The sequence below is a fragment of the Osmerus eperlanus genome, chromosome 26 (genome assembly GCF_963692335.1).
Source record: "Osmerus eperlanus chromosome 26, fOsmEpe2.1, whole genome shotgun sequence".
Taxonomy (NCBI): domain Eukaryota; kingdom Metazoa; phylum Chordata; class Actinopteri; order Osmeriformes; family Osmeridae; genus Osmerus; species Osmerus eperlanus.
In genome coordinates this window covers 3,087,078-3,106,515 of record NC_085043.1, presented here as the reverse complement: position 1 = coordinate 3,106,515, position 19,438 = coordinate 3,087,078, and the positions used below count along the sequence as shown (strand labels likewise).

At 42.1% G+C, this 19,438-nt stretch overlaps 2 protein-coding genes across 2 annotated transcripts in view; one reads left to right on the top strand and one right to left on the bottom strand.

Moving 5' to 3' along the window:
- The window catches only part of nwd1 (NACHT and WD repeat domain containing 1), a 138,409-nt gene extending 136,443 nt beyond the window's left edge, over positions 1 to 1,966 (top strand). The window contains exons 18-19 of the mRNA XM_062452661.1: positions 809 to 914; positions 1,452 to 1,966. Of these exons, the coding sequence (XP_062308645.1) occupies positions 809 to 914; positions 1,452 to 1,756 (411 nt within the window). The 3' untranslated portion in view covers positions 1,757 to 1,966. The remainder of the gene's footprint in view (positions 1 to 808; positions 915 to 1,451) is intronic.
- The window catches only part of zgc:113223 (uncharacterized protein LOC541424 homolog), a 113,049-nt gene continuing 93,974 nt past the window's right edge, over positions 364 to 19,438 (bottom strand). Inside the window, exons 8-9 of the mRNA XM_062452699.1 lie at positions 17,400 to 17,508; positions 364 to 1,645 (exon numbers count right to left, since the gene is read on the bottom strand). Coding sequence (XP_062308683.1) covers positions 1,626 to 1,645; positions 17,400 to 17,508 — 129 coding nt within the window. The 3' untranslated portion in view covers positions 364 to 1,625. The remainder of the gene's footprint in view (positions 1,646 to 17,399; positions 17,509 to 19,438) is intronic.

The following is a 19,438-nucleotide window of genomic DNA, read 5'->3' as shown; positions in this document are numbered from 1 at the left end:
ATTTGCATAAAGTTGAGAAAATATCAACTCGGTCGCGTCGCTACCCACAATGCACCACGCAAGCGATTCGCCTTGCTCCATTGAAAATGAATGGAAAACATGTTGTCGCTCGCATCGCGTCGCTGCAGTGGACACGCACTGTGACGCATGATTTCCCCTGATGCAGGGATTTGTATTATTGTAATGTAGTCCTTGCCATCAACCAGTGTGTTGATGATAACAAAACATTGATGTATGTTACACATTTATATTCAATCGTAATGTACATACTATACAATGATGACAAGTGTGACTTTAGGACTAACAGAGGCAATAGGCTTGAGTAGCTAGTGTATCCACTCCAACATACCCCAATGTGGTTTCTAAAGGCCTCTGTATACTTCAGTTTTGTACGTGTATGTATTTACGTAAAAGCTACACATGTGGCATTGTTCACATACTCGACTGCGTTCTTCATGTCAACATTGATGTTTAAAAGCTATGTCCACTAGGAGGCAGGTCAGCGACACAACATTTTGTGACTAAATACGTTGACAACTAGCTACGTCAGGTTTTGTAGGCCACAACAGCAATACCCATGGCTACATAGGAGGAGGTATTGCTAATGTATGTCCTTATGTCTAATTGCTAGCCAGCTCACATATTTGATGGAAACAATTTACCGCAGGTGTATACTTCTATTTCTTCGCTGTATCCTAATCTTAAAACTCCTGAACTGTTGCAGACAATTTCAATCAGCCATTAACAAACTTCATAGCCTTATTCTGTTAACAAATTCTTTTCTTTTTTTGTTTTACCTCATGTACAGGGGTTCTTCTTTGAAGGGGTTCTCTGTGCTACTTTCTCTAAGTGTGATCAGTACGTCTTTACAGGAACACAAGATCGAACCATCAATATTTGGGATGTGGCATCTGGTACGTATCTAAATGCAATCTATGATAATAAAAAAGGGGATATATATATAATATATAAATATATATTATTATATAGCATTATATTTCAAATGACACAATGACAATATGTTTCACATGTAGACTGTCAATTGGTGGGTACTTCAATCCACTGCCATCAGTTATAAATGATAGACAGTAATGTACTGTGCCTGTAGAAAGTCTTGATTAAATGAAAATATATTAGACACTCTGAAATCATGAGGACCTTCATCTTTCCTCATAACATTCTAACATGGTGTGACACGTAAAATTAATGGTTTATATTTTTTATAGTACAGTGTATTTTGTATTGTACAGTAAAAAAAAAAAAACACAAATCTTTACTGTTTGTAACTTACTGTTTACAACACAGCTGTGAATTCCTATTGTCTCAGACAAATTATATTTACATTTTCTAATGTCCTATCCTATTTGACACTTATTTAACTAATGGCAATAATTTATTATCATATTATAATCCAAATAGGGTGTTAAATCTTTTCAACCTTTTTTTCATAGGAAATCTTTTATATGTCCAGTACGTTTATGCTCCCATCATCAAATTGTTGTCGCATAGAAGTGGCTTCGTAGCAATATCCCAGCTCGGCGACATTATCAAAGCAGGTTTCCACTGTCCTTATAAAATCCGTCCAGAATACAATCCACTCCGGAACATCAAGGCCCAGTACAGAGTCACTTCTCGGGAGAAGAATCTGGAAAACAGAGACATTGTCATCTCAAAAGTCCCTGGTTACAATCCAGCCCAATTTGACTTCATGGGAATGCTTAAATCTAAAACCTCAAGCACATGCCAGTTGCTATGAGGTGTTGGTTGTAATTTGAATTTCCAGATTGTAACACCACTGGTAATGTATAAAATGGCATGTATAAAACTATGGTTATGTTCTCATTTGGTTCTGGGATTTGCAGCTTTTATCCTAATTTAGCCAGTGTTAGCTGGTTGTTTATTGGTCAGATAGTTCATTGGTTAGATTGTCTGGACTTGTGTCTTGGTTATGGGTTAGATATTTAGTTAGTCCCTGTGTTTCCTTGGCAGTCTTGATCTTTTCATAGTTTAGTCCAAGCACTTTATATTCCAGAGTCTAGTCCTTCCGTGACCTTTTGCCTGCCTTATCTTACCACATTTTTGGATTACCTGCTCTGCCCTGCGAATCCTACCCTTGCCTGTGCCTTAACAAAATGTCTGGATTGTTGACCAGCGCTTGTCCCCGGATTAGCACAATTCTTATCAATTTCAAAATTCTTCACTTCATGTCTTCCCAAGCGAAGTTCTGATGGGTAGCTAATAGGAGACAGTGATTGTCCCAATCCCAATGTCCCCCCTAAACCCTCATAGACTTACTTGACGTCACATGATAAGTGAAGGCTGCAAGGGCTCACAATGCTATAAATAGGAATGGGGCAGCACTTTTCAGCATTATCTGCAAAAAAGTCATGTTGTTGGATCAAATCTGATTAAAGCATATTTGGAATTGAGGGCAAGGACAAACTAAACACAATTCTGGCTATATGAACCATCAGTGAACTTAGTGTTTAAACTTACATGTTAACTTTTATTTCTAACCATGTTTACGTCAGGGTTGGTTGCTCCTTCCATGCATGAATGTTTGTTTACTATTCTTCTTTCCTGTCTTATGAGGCGGATTTCACTTCCGGGCTTAACCCTGGTGTTTCACGTCAAAACGCTGTGAATTCTGGGCAATTCCCTCAGGAAAAGTCTGCAGAAATGCAGATTCAAGATATTTATTGTCATGTATACGGTTTAATAAAGTTAGTCCGTACAATGAAATTCTTATATCGCAATGTCCTCCTTCCACATAATTACAATTACACACTAAACACTAAAAAGAGAGAACAATATATAAAAAGAGTGCATAAAGGGCTCAAAAGGTCTGCTAGAGAGCCCTCGCGGGACAGCCCTAAGCCATTGCAGACTTAACAAGAACGCGCTTCAAAGTCTGTGAGTCTGTGGGGGTGGACATTGGGATTGGGCCATTGTAGTGGTTTCAGAAAGTATTTGGAGCCTATTTACCACATTTTAATTGAGTTAATGGGAATTTTATTTACAATTCTTTACAATATACATCACAATAAAATGATAATAGTGAAGGGATCAGAATACCCTCTGAAGCCACTATATCCATTAAAACATGAAGGGTGGACTGACACTGAAATGGGGGTGTTCAGTAACTCTAAAATGTTGTGCACTGTCACCCATAAAACTCTAAAGTTCCTATTGCACAGGTTAGCAGTCAGGGCGACAGGACAACTCTCGACACCCTGACACTGTACCCAGTACAAATATGCATTGTCAATGAGTTGTGGTAGCATTGTAAAAGTAGGACAAGCTAATGAATGATGGGGTTACATGTGAAAGCTGTGCATTGGTCTGTTTTATAAAGATTTTTTCCCCATTTACAGTAGATTGCTTGCTTTATGAATTGTGGAATTCTGCAATGAACTAGGACTGACTTGTTACAAGGTGACTTAAGTGATAAATCATTCAATCACACTCACATTGTTTTGGAATTCATATAACATATTTCATAGCAAACCTAGCTCACCTACAATAACTCCATAGATTAATAGACCTACTTAATATTGATTATTATTTATTTGCCAGCTGTTGCTTCAATATGCAGACTGTAACTATTGCACGTTAAATTTGTATACAAAAGTTGTAAGATGTGTAATAAATAGACAGATGTCATGAATGTTATTCAGGATTTTTGGCATGGGTGTTGGCATGTCCAGTTCTTGCACATTTTTCAAGGAGCAAACATTTTGTTTCTTTATCAACACAGGCATGTTTTCCGGACAACTATGGTCCGCATCCAATCAGAGCTCATATACATGACATCTTGATAAAATCCACCAATCGTATACACCGATATTCAAGGCGGGCCAAGTAGGAAGTAAACATTCATGTGCATTTTGGTGAGGCCGGTATATTGTCAGTGGGTGACTGGGCTTCAACTGTATGGAAAAAAGGAAAACAAATGGGTAATTCAGGTGTTCTCTAAAGAAACATTGCAACATTCCACTTAAACAAGCATATTTGTTATACTGTATTATTGCGCTGCTATTGGTCATCAGAGCCAGTTAACAGTCAGTAACACTTATCAATACATATCGACATCTATGCACACTTGGCAAGTTGGAAAGCTAACTTCATTAGCATAATACACGCATGTGCACAATTAATTGTATTGCTAGTAGTGTATTCAAGGCCACAAGTAGTTGCAATCATGGAATGCTGTATGCATGTAGGTAGCAAACCAAAAGATACAATCTACGCATTTACTGAAGCTAGTTGGTCCAAGTTTGTGAGTGCATTGCAATTGCAAAATTTTTACCGCAAGGAAAGCATTCTTGCAGAAAAAGCAGTGGAAAGATTTAACTTAAATTCAGCACCTCAGAACCATATGCTAGGTAATGTTGGATTTCACAAGGGTGCTACAGTAACTTCACCAACACAACACATGTAGCTAGAGCATGTAAGAGGAGTGAAAATGCAGCTCTGGAGGTTTTCCAAACAGAAGGTGTGTATGAAATTCTGTATTTTGTATGGCAAGATGTACAGTGGGGTCAAAGTATACAAATAACCTACTGCTAAATAAATGTTGTTGTTACAATCTAAGTGCACCACATTTTATTTGAAGATGAGTTGACATACATTGCATGCTTATTAAAAGCACAGACAGGACGGGCAGGACAAAGAAGACCTGTAGCAGGACAGAGAAAGTAGTTCTGATTAAACAAAATGTACCGGTATACATTACCAAGTAATGTGGCTCATTATATATTTTAAATAATCTGATGTGGAATACCATGCCCCTCTAGTCGTCCGAGTGTCTGCTCCCATGTTTCTCATACGATAAGGTAAACTATGCAAGATGCCTCTCTTCTTACTGGCTGGAGATGAACAGTCTGGAGGACACACATTTTGCATATACCTACAAGTACAATCTGGGGATTTTGTTGCTCAGAGACAACAGGAGTATGCTTTTGCAAACACTGCCTGTGATCAAGTCATAGAGCAAACAGTCAACAGAGTCACACCATAACGTTCTGGTCAACGTTCTCTGAAAGTTCTAATCGTTCAATTTCGAGCGTTCTAGGGCGAGGTGGACACATCCGGCGTATAATTATCGCTTGATTAGCGTGGGACTGACTAATGATTAGCGTGGGACTGACACATGAGGAGCGTGTAACAGCGACCAAGTAAGACACCCCTGAAAACTATTAGCGTGTGATGACGCGTTAGTGGCGCGCGACAACGTGTGCCTGGCGCGCGACGAATGTTTAGTCAACGTTAGACGAGCGTGTTGAGCGTGTGACTAACGTGTGAATAACGACAGAGTAACGTTTTGCTGGCGTGTGGGTTTTATGGTCTAACGGGTATAAAACGCTGGAAAATCAATGGATTCAGTTGTCCTGAACAGTAAACATCATGCCGCCTAGACGACGTAGGGGTGTGAGGGGGGCTTCTGCCACTAGCGCTGCTGCCAGTAAGAAGATGTTACATGCAGAAAGTAAGAAGAATGCAAAGCCTCTTTCGGTAGCAATGTCTTCGGACGAAGACATTAGTAGTGGAAGACAGCACGAAGAAGAGCCCATCCGAGATGTGACACCCCCTGAAGACTCTAATGAGGACCTTCCAACCATGGAAGCGAGAGGAAGGACTGCAGGATCCAGGACCGGGCGGTGGAGGATAATATGGTAGAGTTTTTCCGCGATAACAAACTTCTGTGGAACTAGATTACAGGAACAAGGCCAAGAGGCAACAAATCCTGGAGACCAAGGCCACAGAGCTGGAGATCGGGGTGGACCACCTGTGGACCTGGTTCAAGTCCCTCAGGGACATGTTCACTAGGCAAGTATTTATGTTTGAAATTATAAAAATACTTCAAATAATTGCCATGACTTGATAATAATGGATTTTATATACTTACCATATACTTAATATACTTACAATATACTTACCGTATGCTTATAATATCTACCAGGTTGGACAAGAAGAAGAGTGGGCAGGGCCAACAAGAGTTGACGGAGAGGGAGTCATGGATAAAATCCAAATTTAGCTTTTTCCACCTGTCAACCACCGCTCAAAGCCCGTCCGGAGTGTAAGTCCGACAGAAGAGAGACAAATGTATGTACAATTGTTAACTGTCAATTTCCAAACATGTTGTGTTTACCTGTGTCATTCCGTGACTTTCCAGTTGAAGGTGATTATAGCCGAAAGTCACGGGGACCTGGATGAGGCTGAGCGGGCAGCGGAGGAGGAGAGGGTTGATGTTGACGAGTTTGCTGAGACCGTCCCCGTCATACATCAACCCACCCCAGCCCTGTCGGTGTCCTCCGACATGGAGACCCTCAAGAGGAAGGCCAAGGAGAGCGGGGAGATGCTGACGATGCTGCGTGAGCAATTCCCGCCTCCCGAGCCAGTCACCGAGAGGACCACCTACGCCGCCTACGTCAAAAGTGTGCTGCTGGGGCTGAGTGATAAGGACTTTTGCCGGGCCCGGAAGGGCATCAACAAGGTCCTGAGGCCCTTCTGCGAGTCGGATTCATCTGACGACGACATTGAGGACCGGTCCAATAGACCCCCCTCCAGACAGCGGATGGGAATCGAACCAACAACCTTCTGACCATTTTACTTATGGTGTATTTTCAGTGTCACTGGTGACACGACGTTGTCTCAACACCCCCCGAGCATGAGGCCGAGTCAGTGTCAGGGCGAGTGCCAGTCACAGCACGGAGGTTGGCAGCCACCTCCCAGTGACTGGGGACCGCCCTAACCCATATAATTATATTCCTGGGGAATTATGTTATTAAAATAAATGATTTAAATGTGACACTGAATTTGTGTTTCTTAATGTTTATTATTAGAAAACATCAACACATCCACACACATTGTCCATGTCACAAGAGTCTTCATATCATATCCATCTGCCATGGAACAGCACCAGCCTCTGAGTTACACTAGTGTTTCAGGAGGTTCCTCTGGCGCTTCCCCTGTCTGTTATCCACGTTGGGTCATACACACTTACCACCAACATCTGCCCAGATGAACTTGGAATCTGCGTCCACCAGGGCCAGCATCACCACAGAGCAGAATCCCTTGTAGTTATAGTATGTTGATCCTGAAGAGTTAGGGCATCTGCAGGCAACATGTTTGCCGTCAAGGGCACCGCAACAGTGAGGGAAGTTCCACCTTGTCCTGAACTGGTTGGCAATCTCACACCAGGCTTCAGGAGTGCTTGGAGGGGTCATCACCTCATCCAGATACTCGTGAAGGATCGCCCGGCACACTTCACGGACGAGGACGGAGATTGTGTTAGATGGAACGCGCCACCCAAACTTCATGTCAGCATATTTAGATCCAGAGGCCAAATGTCGCAGTGTCACCGCCAGTTTCAGGCCAGGTTCGAGGGGCTCTCGGTAGAAGGTGTGCTGCTTTGTCAATCTGCCTCTGACACGCTCAATGATCTCATCATACATTTCAGGTGGCATGCGCATGAAGTTCGTGAATGAACTGTGGTCCTCCCGGCGAAGCTCAACCATGAGTTGGTCGTACATGCCAAACTCTTTGCGCCTCAAGATCCATAATTTAGTCCAGCACTGTTGTCTTCGTCTGGGTTTTTTTCTCTGCGGGCGAGTTCCCTCGATGTGCTCAGCTATGTTTAATTTCAGTAAATCTAATTCCTGCTGGGCCATAGCAATCAAATATACCCTCCTTAATCTTTGCGGATCCTCCATAGTGAGTGTTCCCTTCAGTAGCCCAAAATCAACTGAGCCCTGCTTAAAAAGCATCGGTTTATATAGCCAAATGCATGGACTTTCGGGAAACGCTCAAATGACGCTCATTGGACACCATATGACGTTCGTTTGACGTAAGTCACGCTGCGTACGCTAGGGGTCCGTTCAGTGTCGTTGACAGGTCGCCAGTGAGTTGTTCACCGCAAAGCAAACGATGAATAACGATAGCCAAACGCATGCAACGTTAGTCTAACGTTCCACAAACGTTCTTCAGCGTTATCCAGCGTTTAAAATTAAACGTTGAAGAACGCTGGTCTCCATGAGAACTTTTGTGCATGTTCCAAACTTTTTTTTTGGACCAGCATTCTCCACCGATCACCGACGATTACCGACGTTTACCAGCGTCAACACAACGCTCTTCTGGCACTATATCAGCGCTATACCAGCGACCATGGACGATTACCAACGTTTCCTCTAACGTCATAGAACGTCGACCAGAACGTTATGGTGTGACGGGGCCTTAAACAAAGATGCAGTGCATAGATCCACCACATCACTCCAACACGGTGAACTGCATGAATCATGAAAAGATGAAGGGATGAGCGAAGAGGATATTCAAAACATCATGTCCATCCATCCATCAATCATCTTCCGCTTGTCCGGGGGTCGGGTCGCGGGGGCAGCAACCTAAGCAGGGAGGCCCAGACTTTCCTCTCCCCGGCCACTTCCACCAGCTCTTCCTGGGGGACCCCGAGGCGTTCCCAGGCCAGCCGAGAGACATAGTCCCTCCAGCGTGTCCTGGGTCTTCCCCGGGGCCTCTTCCCAGTGGGACGTGCCCAGAACACCTCACCAGGGAGGCGTCCAGGAGGCATCCTTATCAGATGCCCGAGCCACCTCAACTGGCCCCTCTCGACGCGGAGGAGCAGCGGTTCTACTCTGAGCCCCTCCCGGATGACAGAGCTTCTCACCCTATCTCTAAGGGAGAGCCCGGACACCCTGCGGAGTGCTTGGTCGGCCGCTTGTATTCGCGATCTCGTTCTTTCGGTCACTACCCACAGTTCGTGACCATAGGTGAGGGTAGGAACGTAGATCGACTGGTAAATAGAGAGCTTCGCCTTTCGACTCAGCTCCTTCTTCACCACGACGGACCGATGCAGAGCACGCATCACTGCGGACGCCGCACCGATCCGCCTGTCGATCTTGCGCTCCATCCTTCCCTCACTCGTGAACAAAACCCCGAGATACTTGAACTCCTCCGCTTGGGACAAGATCTCCCCCCCGACCCGGAGATTGCACTCCACCTTTTTCCGGTCGATAACCATGGCCTCAGATTTGGAGGTGCTGATTCCCATCCCAGCCTCTTCGCATTCGGTTGCGAACCGCTCCAGTGAGAGCTGGAGGTCACGGCCCGATGAAGCCAACAGGACCACATCATCCGCAAAAAGCAGCGACCCGATCCTGAGGTCACCAAACCGGACCCCCTCAACTACCCTGGCTGCGCCTAGAAATTCTGTCCATATAAGTTATGAACAGAATCGGTGACAAAGGGCAGCCCTGGCGGAGTCCAACCCTCACCGGGAACAAGTTCGACTTACTACCGGCAATGCGGACCAAACTCTGGCACCGGTCGTACAGGGACCGAACAGCCCCGATCAGGGAGTCCGGTACCCCGTACTCCCGTAGCACCCCCCACATGAGCCCCCGAGGGACACGGTCGAACGCCTTTTCCAAATCCACAAAACATGTGTAAACTGGTTGGGCGAACTCCCATGCACCCTCCAGAACCCTGCCGAGGGTATAGAGCTGGTCCACAGTTCCACGGCCAGGACGAAAACCACATTGCTCCTCCTGAATCCGAGGTTCGACAATCCGACGGACCCTCCTCTCCAGCACCCCTGAATAGACTTTCCCAGGGAGGCTGAGGAGTGTGATCCCCCTAAAGTTGGAGCACACATCATGTCAACAATCAAATGTATGATCAACCCATTTGACCAGACCTTGGAGGGAGAAGCAGTAAGTCACATAACATCATAAAAACTAGCTTCAGATACTGTTGTCTGACCTTTTTGAGGCTGAAGAGAGAGGAGACAATGCCTTTGTAGAGTTAGTACAATAAAGGCTATAGAGTGAATAGATAAAAAAAAATCTTTAGATGTTTAAGGACAGAGCAAGAAAGACAATGACGAAGGTTAAAGGTCGGGAAAAAACTTTTAGAGCAGGCCGAGACCTATCTGCTCGTTTGACTATGTTGACACAGCTCAGTCTCCCATCTTCAGTCAGCTCAGGGTCCCTTCACCAGCCAGCTCAGTCTACTATCTCCAGTCAGCTCAGGGTCCCTTCACCAGCCAGCTCAGTCTACTATCTCCAGTCAGCTTAGGGTCCCTTCACCAGCCAGCTCAGTCTACTATCTCCAGTCAGCTCAGTGTACCATCTCCAGTCAGCTCAGTGTACCATCTCCAGTCAGCTCAGTCTACTATCTCCTGTCAGTTCATGGTCCCTTCACCAGCCAGCTCAGTCTACAGTACACTCAACAAGAGGTAGACACAAGACAGCTTACACCCTCCACCTGGAACACATTACAGCATCAGATGTTTAAAAACAGTCCAATTTGGATGTTGTGTATTACTTTTTACAGGGTTTTTGGGGATCACTTGCAAGGGCTACGTCACCATTCAGAGCCAGCCAGTGTCGATTATGTCTCCACTAAACACAACAAGAGGAAAACCCAAGACTACAAAAACACTTTCAACATGCTACATGTTATGGTATTCGTTGTATAAAAACGTCTCAATAATGTTCTCATATTTCTTAGTGTTTTTTGGCTGTCCTGAGCACAGCCAGCTAAATATCCAGTGTCAGTGAGTGCCCAACAGTTTTAATCACCGCCACTGATTTAAAAAATGAAGAAAATTAGGTAAATTAAAGACAGACAGTGACACGGAAAGCAAGTATTTAATCAAAGCTCAACCAACCTACCATTGTGATGCCGAGACTTGTAGGCTTACTAGGCTAGCTTATTGACGCATGGTCACTTAGGTTGTTTTTATTATCAGATGATCCTGTTACGAACAATTTGATTAGCTAACAAGATGATACACGAGTTCTGGTTGGTTAGAGAGTTTAGGTAGTTGAGACGATTGCCTGGTAAAGTTGCTAACTTTGAACTAAGCTAGAGAAACAATTTGCAAGAATTGGAAGTGCCAACAAATGAAAATGTTTTAAGAAAAAAACGACGTTGATAATATCCTAAATCCAGAATCTTAAATCCAGCTCCTCCATCGACGGGGACAGGTAATTTCAAAAACTAAAGCCGATACACGGGCTCGGCCCACCACCTAATACTATCGTTGAAGAAAGTGTTTTAGTCCGCCTTTTCACTAACGAAAAGACGAAGTTTAGTTGAGTTGTATTATCAATCTGCAGATTGGAGAGAGTTTAACATTCGTGAAAGTTCTAATGCGAAAACAATTACATTTGTGACCATGCAGTTCATCAGCAATAAAGTAAGCAAATGGGGCTTAATCAGCTATGATGAATTAGAATTATATTTATTTACAGGGGCAATGCACATTAATGAACATGACTGTAAATGTGCCAGAATTAGCCAATATGTCTATTTTTCATCTGTAGACCCTTTACAGAATGTTAAAAAGTCACCCTAAAAAACAATACATCTCATATTAGACACAAAACAAAAACACAAAAACACATTAATTGGCCTAATTAAAAAAAGGTACAACGTGTTTCCAAGCATACTAAATCATTTAAATACATTATATAAGTAGGACATTTTATCTAAACCCAACTGACGTAAACGCAGCAAACCACCGGAAGCAAAAAACGTCTGACTTGACGGCTCCATTTTCAACTCCACCCCCGACTGCAAGCGGCAACTCTTCAATTAAAAAAAAAAATATTCCCATGGTTTAATGACCTGGATATAATCCTGGGTACAAGACCAATGAGCAACCCAAAAAACGTGGTTGTGCAACACCAAATCATAATTAAAGATAGTATCGCAATGCGCTGCTGTTGCTCCATTGTTGTTTGTGACTGTGATTGACAGTGATTTTTTCTCACACATTTTCTGTCCAATAGATAAACGACCTGTACGACTACGTGTCATAGTTTTTTAAAAGTTTTTTTTACAAATGTTGGTTTGCTTAACACAGGACCGTGTGAACACTAACCGGACCAAATGAAAAATGCAATAAAGTACCAACTCATCCACTGATTCGGACCAAAGCAAACGAACTATAGGTGTGGAAGCCCCCTTATATGGCTGTGCATGGTTTCAGCGACCTCAGTGGACATACCCCCAGCGTTTGAGATCTGAGAACTAAAATTTTGATAAGATTTTGATAACTTTTTTTTAAGCATTCAAATTTGGATGGGTGGTTAGGGACACATTTTTCTGTGGTGTAACAAACTCAGAACACATTTTATTGTCACTTTACAGGGACTTTAACATTTGATATCTGGTTTGCAACAAGAAACAATTATATGCAGTCCTGGTCAAAATTATTGGCACCCCTGAATTTTAAGTACAGAATATCTTAAGAAATAAATGCAAATGAACCCATTTTTTATAACTAGAATATTTAACATATAAGATGTCCAAGGTTACTGAACAAAAGTAGATAATAATCCTTAATCCACTTCCATAATAGTGAAATAATACCCCAGACACAATTATTGGCACACCTCACTCATTTTTTGTAGCCATCTAGAAGCTTCTGGCACCTGTCTGGTGGTAGTTTCTGCCACTCTTTCATTGCTGTGTTCAAGCTCTTAGGTTTCCAGCATTCCTCTTTGAAATGGCAGATTTCAGCTCTTTCCAAAGGTTTTTGATGGGATATAGGTCAGGACTTATTGCTGACAGTTTAAAATAGTCCATATTTTCCTTTTTTGTGTTGTTGGATGTGTGCTTTGGGTTGTTGTCCTGCTGGAAGACCCAAGACCTTCGACTGAAACCTAGTTGTGTGACACTGAGTAAAAGATTTCGCTCTAAGATGCCTTGGTAATTCTCTGATTACATTATTCCTTTGATGCATTCAATGCCTCGGTACCAGAGGCAGCAAAGAACCCCCAGAGCATGATGGAACCTCCACCATGTTTTACTGTAGGTAGGGTGTTCTTTTCCTTATGGGTTTCATTTTGTCACCTATAAACAAACTGCTGCACTACATCCCCAAAGAGCTCTATTTTGATTTCATCAGTCCATAGAACATTATCCCAGAAAGACTGTGGCTTATCTATGAAGGATTTTGCAAACATTAGTCTTGCCTTTTTGTGCCTTTCTTTCAATAGCGGTTTCCTCCTTGGTCTTCGCCCATGGAGCCCTACTTTCTTTAGTGTGCGATGTATGGTACGGGCTGAAACCACCTCTCCAGATTGCTCCAGGTCAGCCTGAAGCTCTGTAGGGCCCCGTTCGTCGTAAGGGTTGAAGCTAAGTTAATCAATTGACAATCAGAATAAGTAGATAAAAACAAGGCCAAAGAGTATCTAATTGATACAAATCCATAGACACTTATGAGGATATTAAAGAATATGTTGTCCTTATTCAAGTTATGCATTGTGCTTATTAAAGTTCTGTCTTATGAACTTAGAAGTGTGCTCACGCTGTTCCTTAAGGTCTCCGAATAGGGTATATAACATTGGTTCGGTTGAAAATGGCCCGGGTGCTGTTCTATGCCCCCTGATAGATCCTCTGAAATTTTCCCGGGAAAAAACACTAGCTTTTCTCCTTTTATGGTATGCTCATTAAGATTTAGATGAGCTGCGCGCTGATTGGTTGGTTTTCAACGAGTGAAGCTGGGGAGCAAAAACGCAACACGGCCCACAGCACTCACTGAAACACCGAAGGTGGAGACTTGAAATAAAAACGCGAATAAATCTATTGTGTCTACACAACACTGTTTTCAACAGATGGACTAGATATTTGAAATGATAACGTTAGTTGTTTCCACTTCTGTTGTCGAAGCAAACTGGATTGACTTAGGTGGGTAGAACGTTACAGCTTATAGCAACCAAACTATATCGTGATTCAACTCAGCTTCAGTTAGCTAACTAGCTCTAGACATCTTGTTGAAAAATAACCTGACAAAGATCTGGACAAACATGCATCGTGAATTGTAGATTTACATAACACGGGTTATTTATTTGAATGAAACAGTCAGGAACATGAAACAACGTTTGCCCCATTGCCAATAAACTAGGCTAAATCATCACACATTCTACCTATGCTCTTGCGTTAGCAAGCTAAACTACTTTACATGCCTACAGTCTAGGTGTTTTCGCTATCTAGCTGTTCTTGTGTTTCTTGCAAATCAGCGTTAATAAAAAGCAGATGAGCTAGAGTCTACCTAACATTGACTAGACGGGCATGGCTGATGTTTGTCTATACCGTAGCGTAGAAGGTCCCTGTGCAGTTCGACCCTCGACACATTTGCGCGAACCATTTCACCAAGGACGGTTTTGAAAACCTGGGACAGTGTAGCTAAAGCAGGATTTGCTATGAAGCTGTTGCTGAAAAGAGGTGCGTTCCGACCTTACGTTCATCACAACCGCAAGCTGTAGTATGATTTTGTCGGTAACAGTTATTAGCAATGCTAACGTATCCTGTATCTAGCACCTGCCTTTCTCCAGTTCTTTAAAATAGATTATCTAGACAGGCGTTAGCAATAGGCCAGACTTCTATTTGTTTTCTGGCTATTTCTTCGGAAGCTTCCCTTCTAATGCCGACTACAGGTAGTCTAGCTAGAGTCATTTGCTAAGTAAAGTATGTTGATGTGTTTAGAAACGTATTTAGCATTCTACCTATGCTAGATACAGGAGACGTTAGCATTGCTAATAACTGTTACCGCCAAAATCATACTGTAGCCTACTTACAGCTTGCGGTTGCGATGAACGTACAGTCGGAACAGCACATCTTTTCAGGTTCAGCTTCTTAGCAAATCCTGCTTGAAATTTTCCAAGGTTGTCAAAACTGTCTTGGGTGAAATGTTCAGAGCAAATGAATAATTGATTGTCGAACTTCGCCGGGATCTTCTCATAGACAAATAGCAGCCATGCCTGTCGAATGTTTGGCTCCTTGGGAAGACTATGAGTGTTAGCCTTCCCTGTACAGCCTGGAACACAGCATTTACAACTGTGGTCCATTTTCAATATCCTTGTTTTACTTCAAAACGTTATTCTTTGTAATTGCTTAGAAGTAGCCTACACAGAGCAGCGCGCAGCTAAACTAGCATCGGAGATCTACGCTACCTCGGACTGGGCAAGAACACCAGTGAGTGGGCTGGTCTGGATCTAAATTTTGGGGCGTGACAAAGATACAGACCAGAGCCAAAAAGGCGGTCCCCGGTGGCTTTGTTGAAAAGCTAACGTTTTATAGCCAAATTCTTTCATTTTGAGATTTGCATAGGAAAGAGGTGTCAATGGACTTTGAGGTTCACTGTATGTTCATTTTACCCACCGAACTGTCGTTATTCAACTATGACAAGGTAAAATCGATCAATCACCCCTTTAAACATTGTGTCTCACACAGGGCGGGGGGAGTCAGGGGTGCGGGCGGAGAAAGAGGAACAATCCAGACGAGTTTCGACCACAGTGTGAGAAAAAGGCGGTATTTTGTGTCTTTATCTCTTCATTTTCAGAAACAACCTTGAAACCGGGTGGAGACGGCACCCGAGCAGGTGGGACGCGTAGGCAAGAACAACTCCCTGCTGCACAGGAGAACAAGCTCAACCCTCTTCTTGTGTTTTTTGTTTTACTGCACTGTATAATATATGCTGGGGCAAGGACAGATAGTGAGTTGGACTTCATGAACCAGCCCAAAACTCTGTTGCGGGTAGGGAAACGTAGACAACCCCAGAGCTCTGGACGTGTTGATTTCTAACTGCTGCATTAAAGCTGATATTATGGGAACTCTGCGACTCCAGACCACTCTTTCTCGAACACAGACTTGTGTCATTGAATACCATCATTACATATTGGAATAGACACAAAGAATTTCAGTCCTTCAATATATGTACTGAAAGCGCTTATATCACGTACTATATATGTGTAGGCTATATGCATGTAGGCCTCTTTGATTTCATTGGGACATGGCAGGGAATATGATGAATTGATTAATCAGCTGGTTAAGCGCCAAGTACACTTTTCTTACAGCAACGCATGCTGCGGCTTTGCCAATGTTTTCTGCATCGCCTATACTGTATAAAAATGTACCTGACGCAAAAAACCTCAAGGCTATGCAGAGTCTGAAGCACAGCTAAAGTTTCAAGTAGCTTTATTGTCAATTTCTTCGCTCTGGATAAGAGCGTCTGCTAAATGACTAAATGTAAATTTCTTCACATGTCAAGACATAAAAAGGAATCGATATGACGTTTCCCACTCTCCCACAGTGAAACATATAAAAAGCACAGGCACAACAGATAAGACAAGACATTTCCTAAAACATAGCGTTACATATTCACATACAGCAGCATAAGCTCATAATAAAGCATAAAGCTTGCTGCGGCGTGTGATATTTGCAATGTACGGCCCGAGAAAGTCTTGCAAATAAATGAGTCCTTGTCGGCTGAATCGATATCGCTCGAACAAGAACTCATCCGTGTGAAATAAAGGATCTTGGCGATCGCGAAGAACTCTATTGGTATGGAAAGGTAATCGAACTAGAATATAGCTCCTTGGTCAACTGGGTCTCTCAAAAAAGGAGCTGCCATGTTATTTTCCGGGGGTGTGGCAAGCTTATCCAGCTACACTTACGTTAGCCTGCTCTGGAGCAGGTTAGTGCTAATTGATATGTTACTATGGTGATTTATCGAAAGTTGCTTCCACGAACCAAAAAGAGGGGCGTTTTTTTTAATCTTGGCCTGAAAATTAGCTCGTTAAACCGCTTAGCGAGCTACGACGACTACCCCCCCCCCAGATGTCTCTCTGGTGTTTTTTTCACAATCTGCACCAACCTTCGCAGACTTCTCTTATTGAGTTTCGTCTTTGCATCACATCTTGGAAGTGTCTTAACAGTTTTATGACTGTGAAACTTGATTACATTCCGAACTGTGGATTTCTAGATCTTTGGCGATTGCATTGTAGCCTTTGGAATTCTTATGTGTATGCTCTCAGACAGCTCTCGTTTTCGCCATTGTGAATAAGCAACTGGAAACAAACAGACAATTTTTATGCAGTAAAACTATCATTTAAACTATCATAATTGAAGTCACGTGAACGCAGACAATTAAGCACAGGTGAGTATTATTTTTATTTATTTTTGTTTGAGGAACTAATTTGAATTAATCAAAAGGGTGCCAAAAATTGTGTCCAAGGTACATTTTATGTTTGTAGTTTTCACCAATATACAAGCATTCTTTTTTGTTTGTATTCAGTAACTTTGGACATTTCATAAAAATAATTTGATTATACAAAATTGGTTCATTTGCATTTATTTCTTAAGATATTCTGAATTATTTTTCAACATAGATGTTCATTAACCTAATCACATGTTAAAAAATATATAACAATAATCTCAGTAAGTCTGGGTGCCGTTTCAATCATGGCACAGGAAAAGACTGAACAGGTGGCCATTGCTTAATTTATTCCTAATTGTCACTGTAACTGAAGCCACTAAATGCGTCATTCATTTGTCACAGACATCATTATATGATGGATACCAATACTTACTTTGTCTCTCTCTGGAGAAGGAAGGGCTCAGACTGCAATTTCTTGTCCTCTTCATTTGCACATGCTTTATTATATACACCTGTGCAGCAGCCAATGAAAGCATGCAAATCTGAAATACAAACCGAAAACAAGGTAAGGTACCCCAAACTCCTCGTTTGTGGAGAATGTTACCGTAATCATTGTCATACCGATTAGTTTGATGTAATTGTTTTCTCTTATTAATAACTCCAAAAGGATAACAAAAAATCTCTGACATAAAATATTATGCCAGACAAAACACCACTACTGAGGTAAGCGGTGCTGGAAGTTTAGCCTGCTACTTATTTTCTAGGAACATGAATCAGTGACCCTGTTTCCAGCGTGCAGTAATTGTTTTGACTACATGACTGATGACTGAACAATTGGTGAAGACATGTTTAGTCTGAAAATTGTTTATGTAAATAAAGTATTTTTAGCCTATTTTGTTGATATTTTATAACATCAAACAGGAATATGTTATAGATCCTTACATTTGTTGTAAACAGGCACCATAAAATTATTCCATGCATGAATAAATAAATTATAATAATGTATTTTGTTACTATCTGATCAATCCCCCCTATCCAAGTCATCCTCCTGAGGTCATAAGCTAATGAGAAAAGATGTATGACCCATATTATCCAGACTGCAATGCCTGCTAAATTCAACATCAAAGTCAACATAAAAATTGTATTTATGCGTTTATCTTATAAACACTACTGTCACTTGACAAATGGTCCGGGCCAAATATAAATAATTTGTTTTCTATATGGCACAATTACATTGGTGGGATGGCATTACAAATGGGGTTTTAGTCTGGTTTATATCTTAGGACTAAAGTGAGCATGGAACGTGTGCAGCTTTATAATCATGTCATTGATGAACTGAACATCTTTGTGAACTCTCTTGATGTGTATATCTCTTCTTGTAAAAAGCACAAAGTCACAGAAGTCGAGTCCGCTAAGTAATAGTTGCCCTTGAATTTGATAACAGCTGTTATCTGTTCTATCTCTGTTGTGCCAGCAGTGAAGGGCTTAGAATAGTATGTGGACTGTATGAATGCGTCTGAAACCTTTTTTCTCTTAATTTTTTGTTGAATTCTGATGCAGTCAACCTCCCTTCTCGCTTGTGGCGAGCCACTTCCTGTGGCTTCCAGTTGGACTTTTCTAGCCTCATCCAGATCAAAGCTATGGTTTTGATTTGGTGTTGGTTTACAAATGTCTGGAGAGAGAGGCATGGGGATGTTCTTGGTACAGTAAGACTAGGTTAAGCAATCACAGTAGTAATTAAAAATATATATATATTTGAGGACTCCCCAAATCAAACAATTTATTGTAACTAGAGGGTACAATTTCTGGGGAAATTGTAGGGTGTGCTTGCTTGCGTCGGTTGCAGATTGGTCCGTTTATTATGAAACAAGCTGAACCCCCTTTGAAACAAGCTATTCTAACAACGTTGTCACCGGCAGTATTTTTCAGATGGATTCGCGATTCAAACTAGCCTGGTCCTAACCAGACTCTCGTACATTTCATTTGTACAGAGAGTCAGGGCTGGATCCATAGAGAATGCGAAGTTACGTCACTGTAGGTTAACGATACGTCACGCCTTGTTGCATATTTGGGATTGCCGCCATCTTTGCAGGCTACACGCCCTTTCCAACCGGCCAGTCCGAATATGGGAACTTAAATTCCCATGGCTCCTGCCGCAATATCTTCGCCGTCCAATAACCAATTTTATTTCTGAAAACTGCCAGATACTCGTGACAACATAAGCTAAAAGCACATCTAATTTGGTTAAGGGGTTAATGGACGTGAATTAATAAATTTATCGTTATCCATCTTTTGCCTAAGCAGAGTCAGAGAGGATACCATGGCATGGGAGACGTCCTACAGTGTTAGTTGTACTGCTTCAAATTGAAAACTGAGGCAATATTTGGAGTAAACACACGTTTCTTAACATATGTTGTCAATTTTGTAAATTAAAAATCTAAACCTTTTTGTTAAGAAGCATTTGTTGGAGTA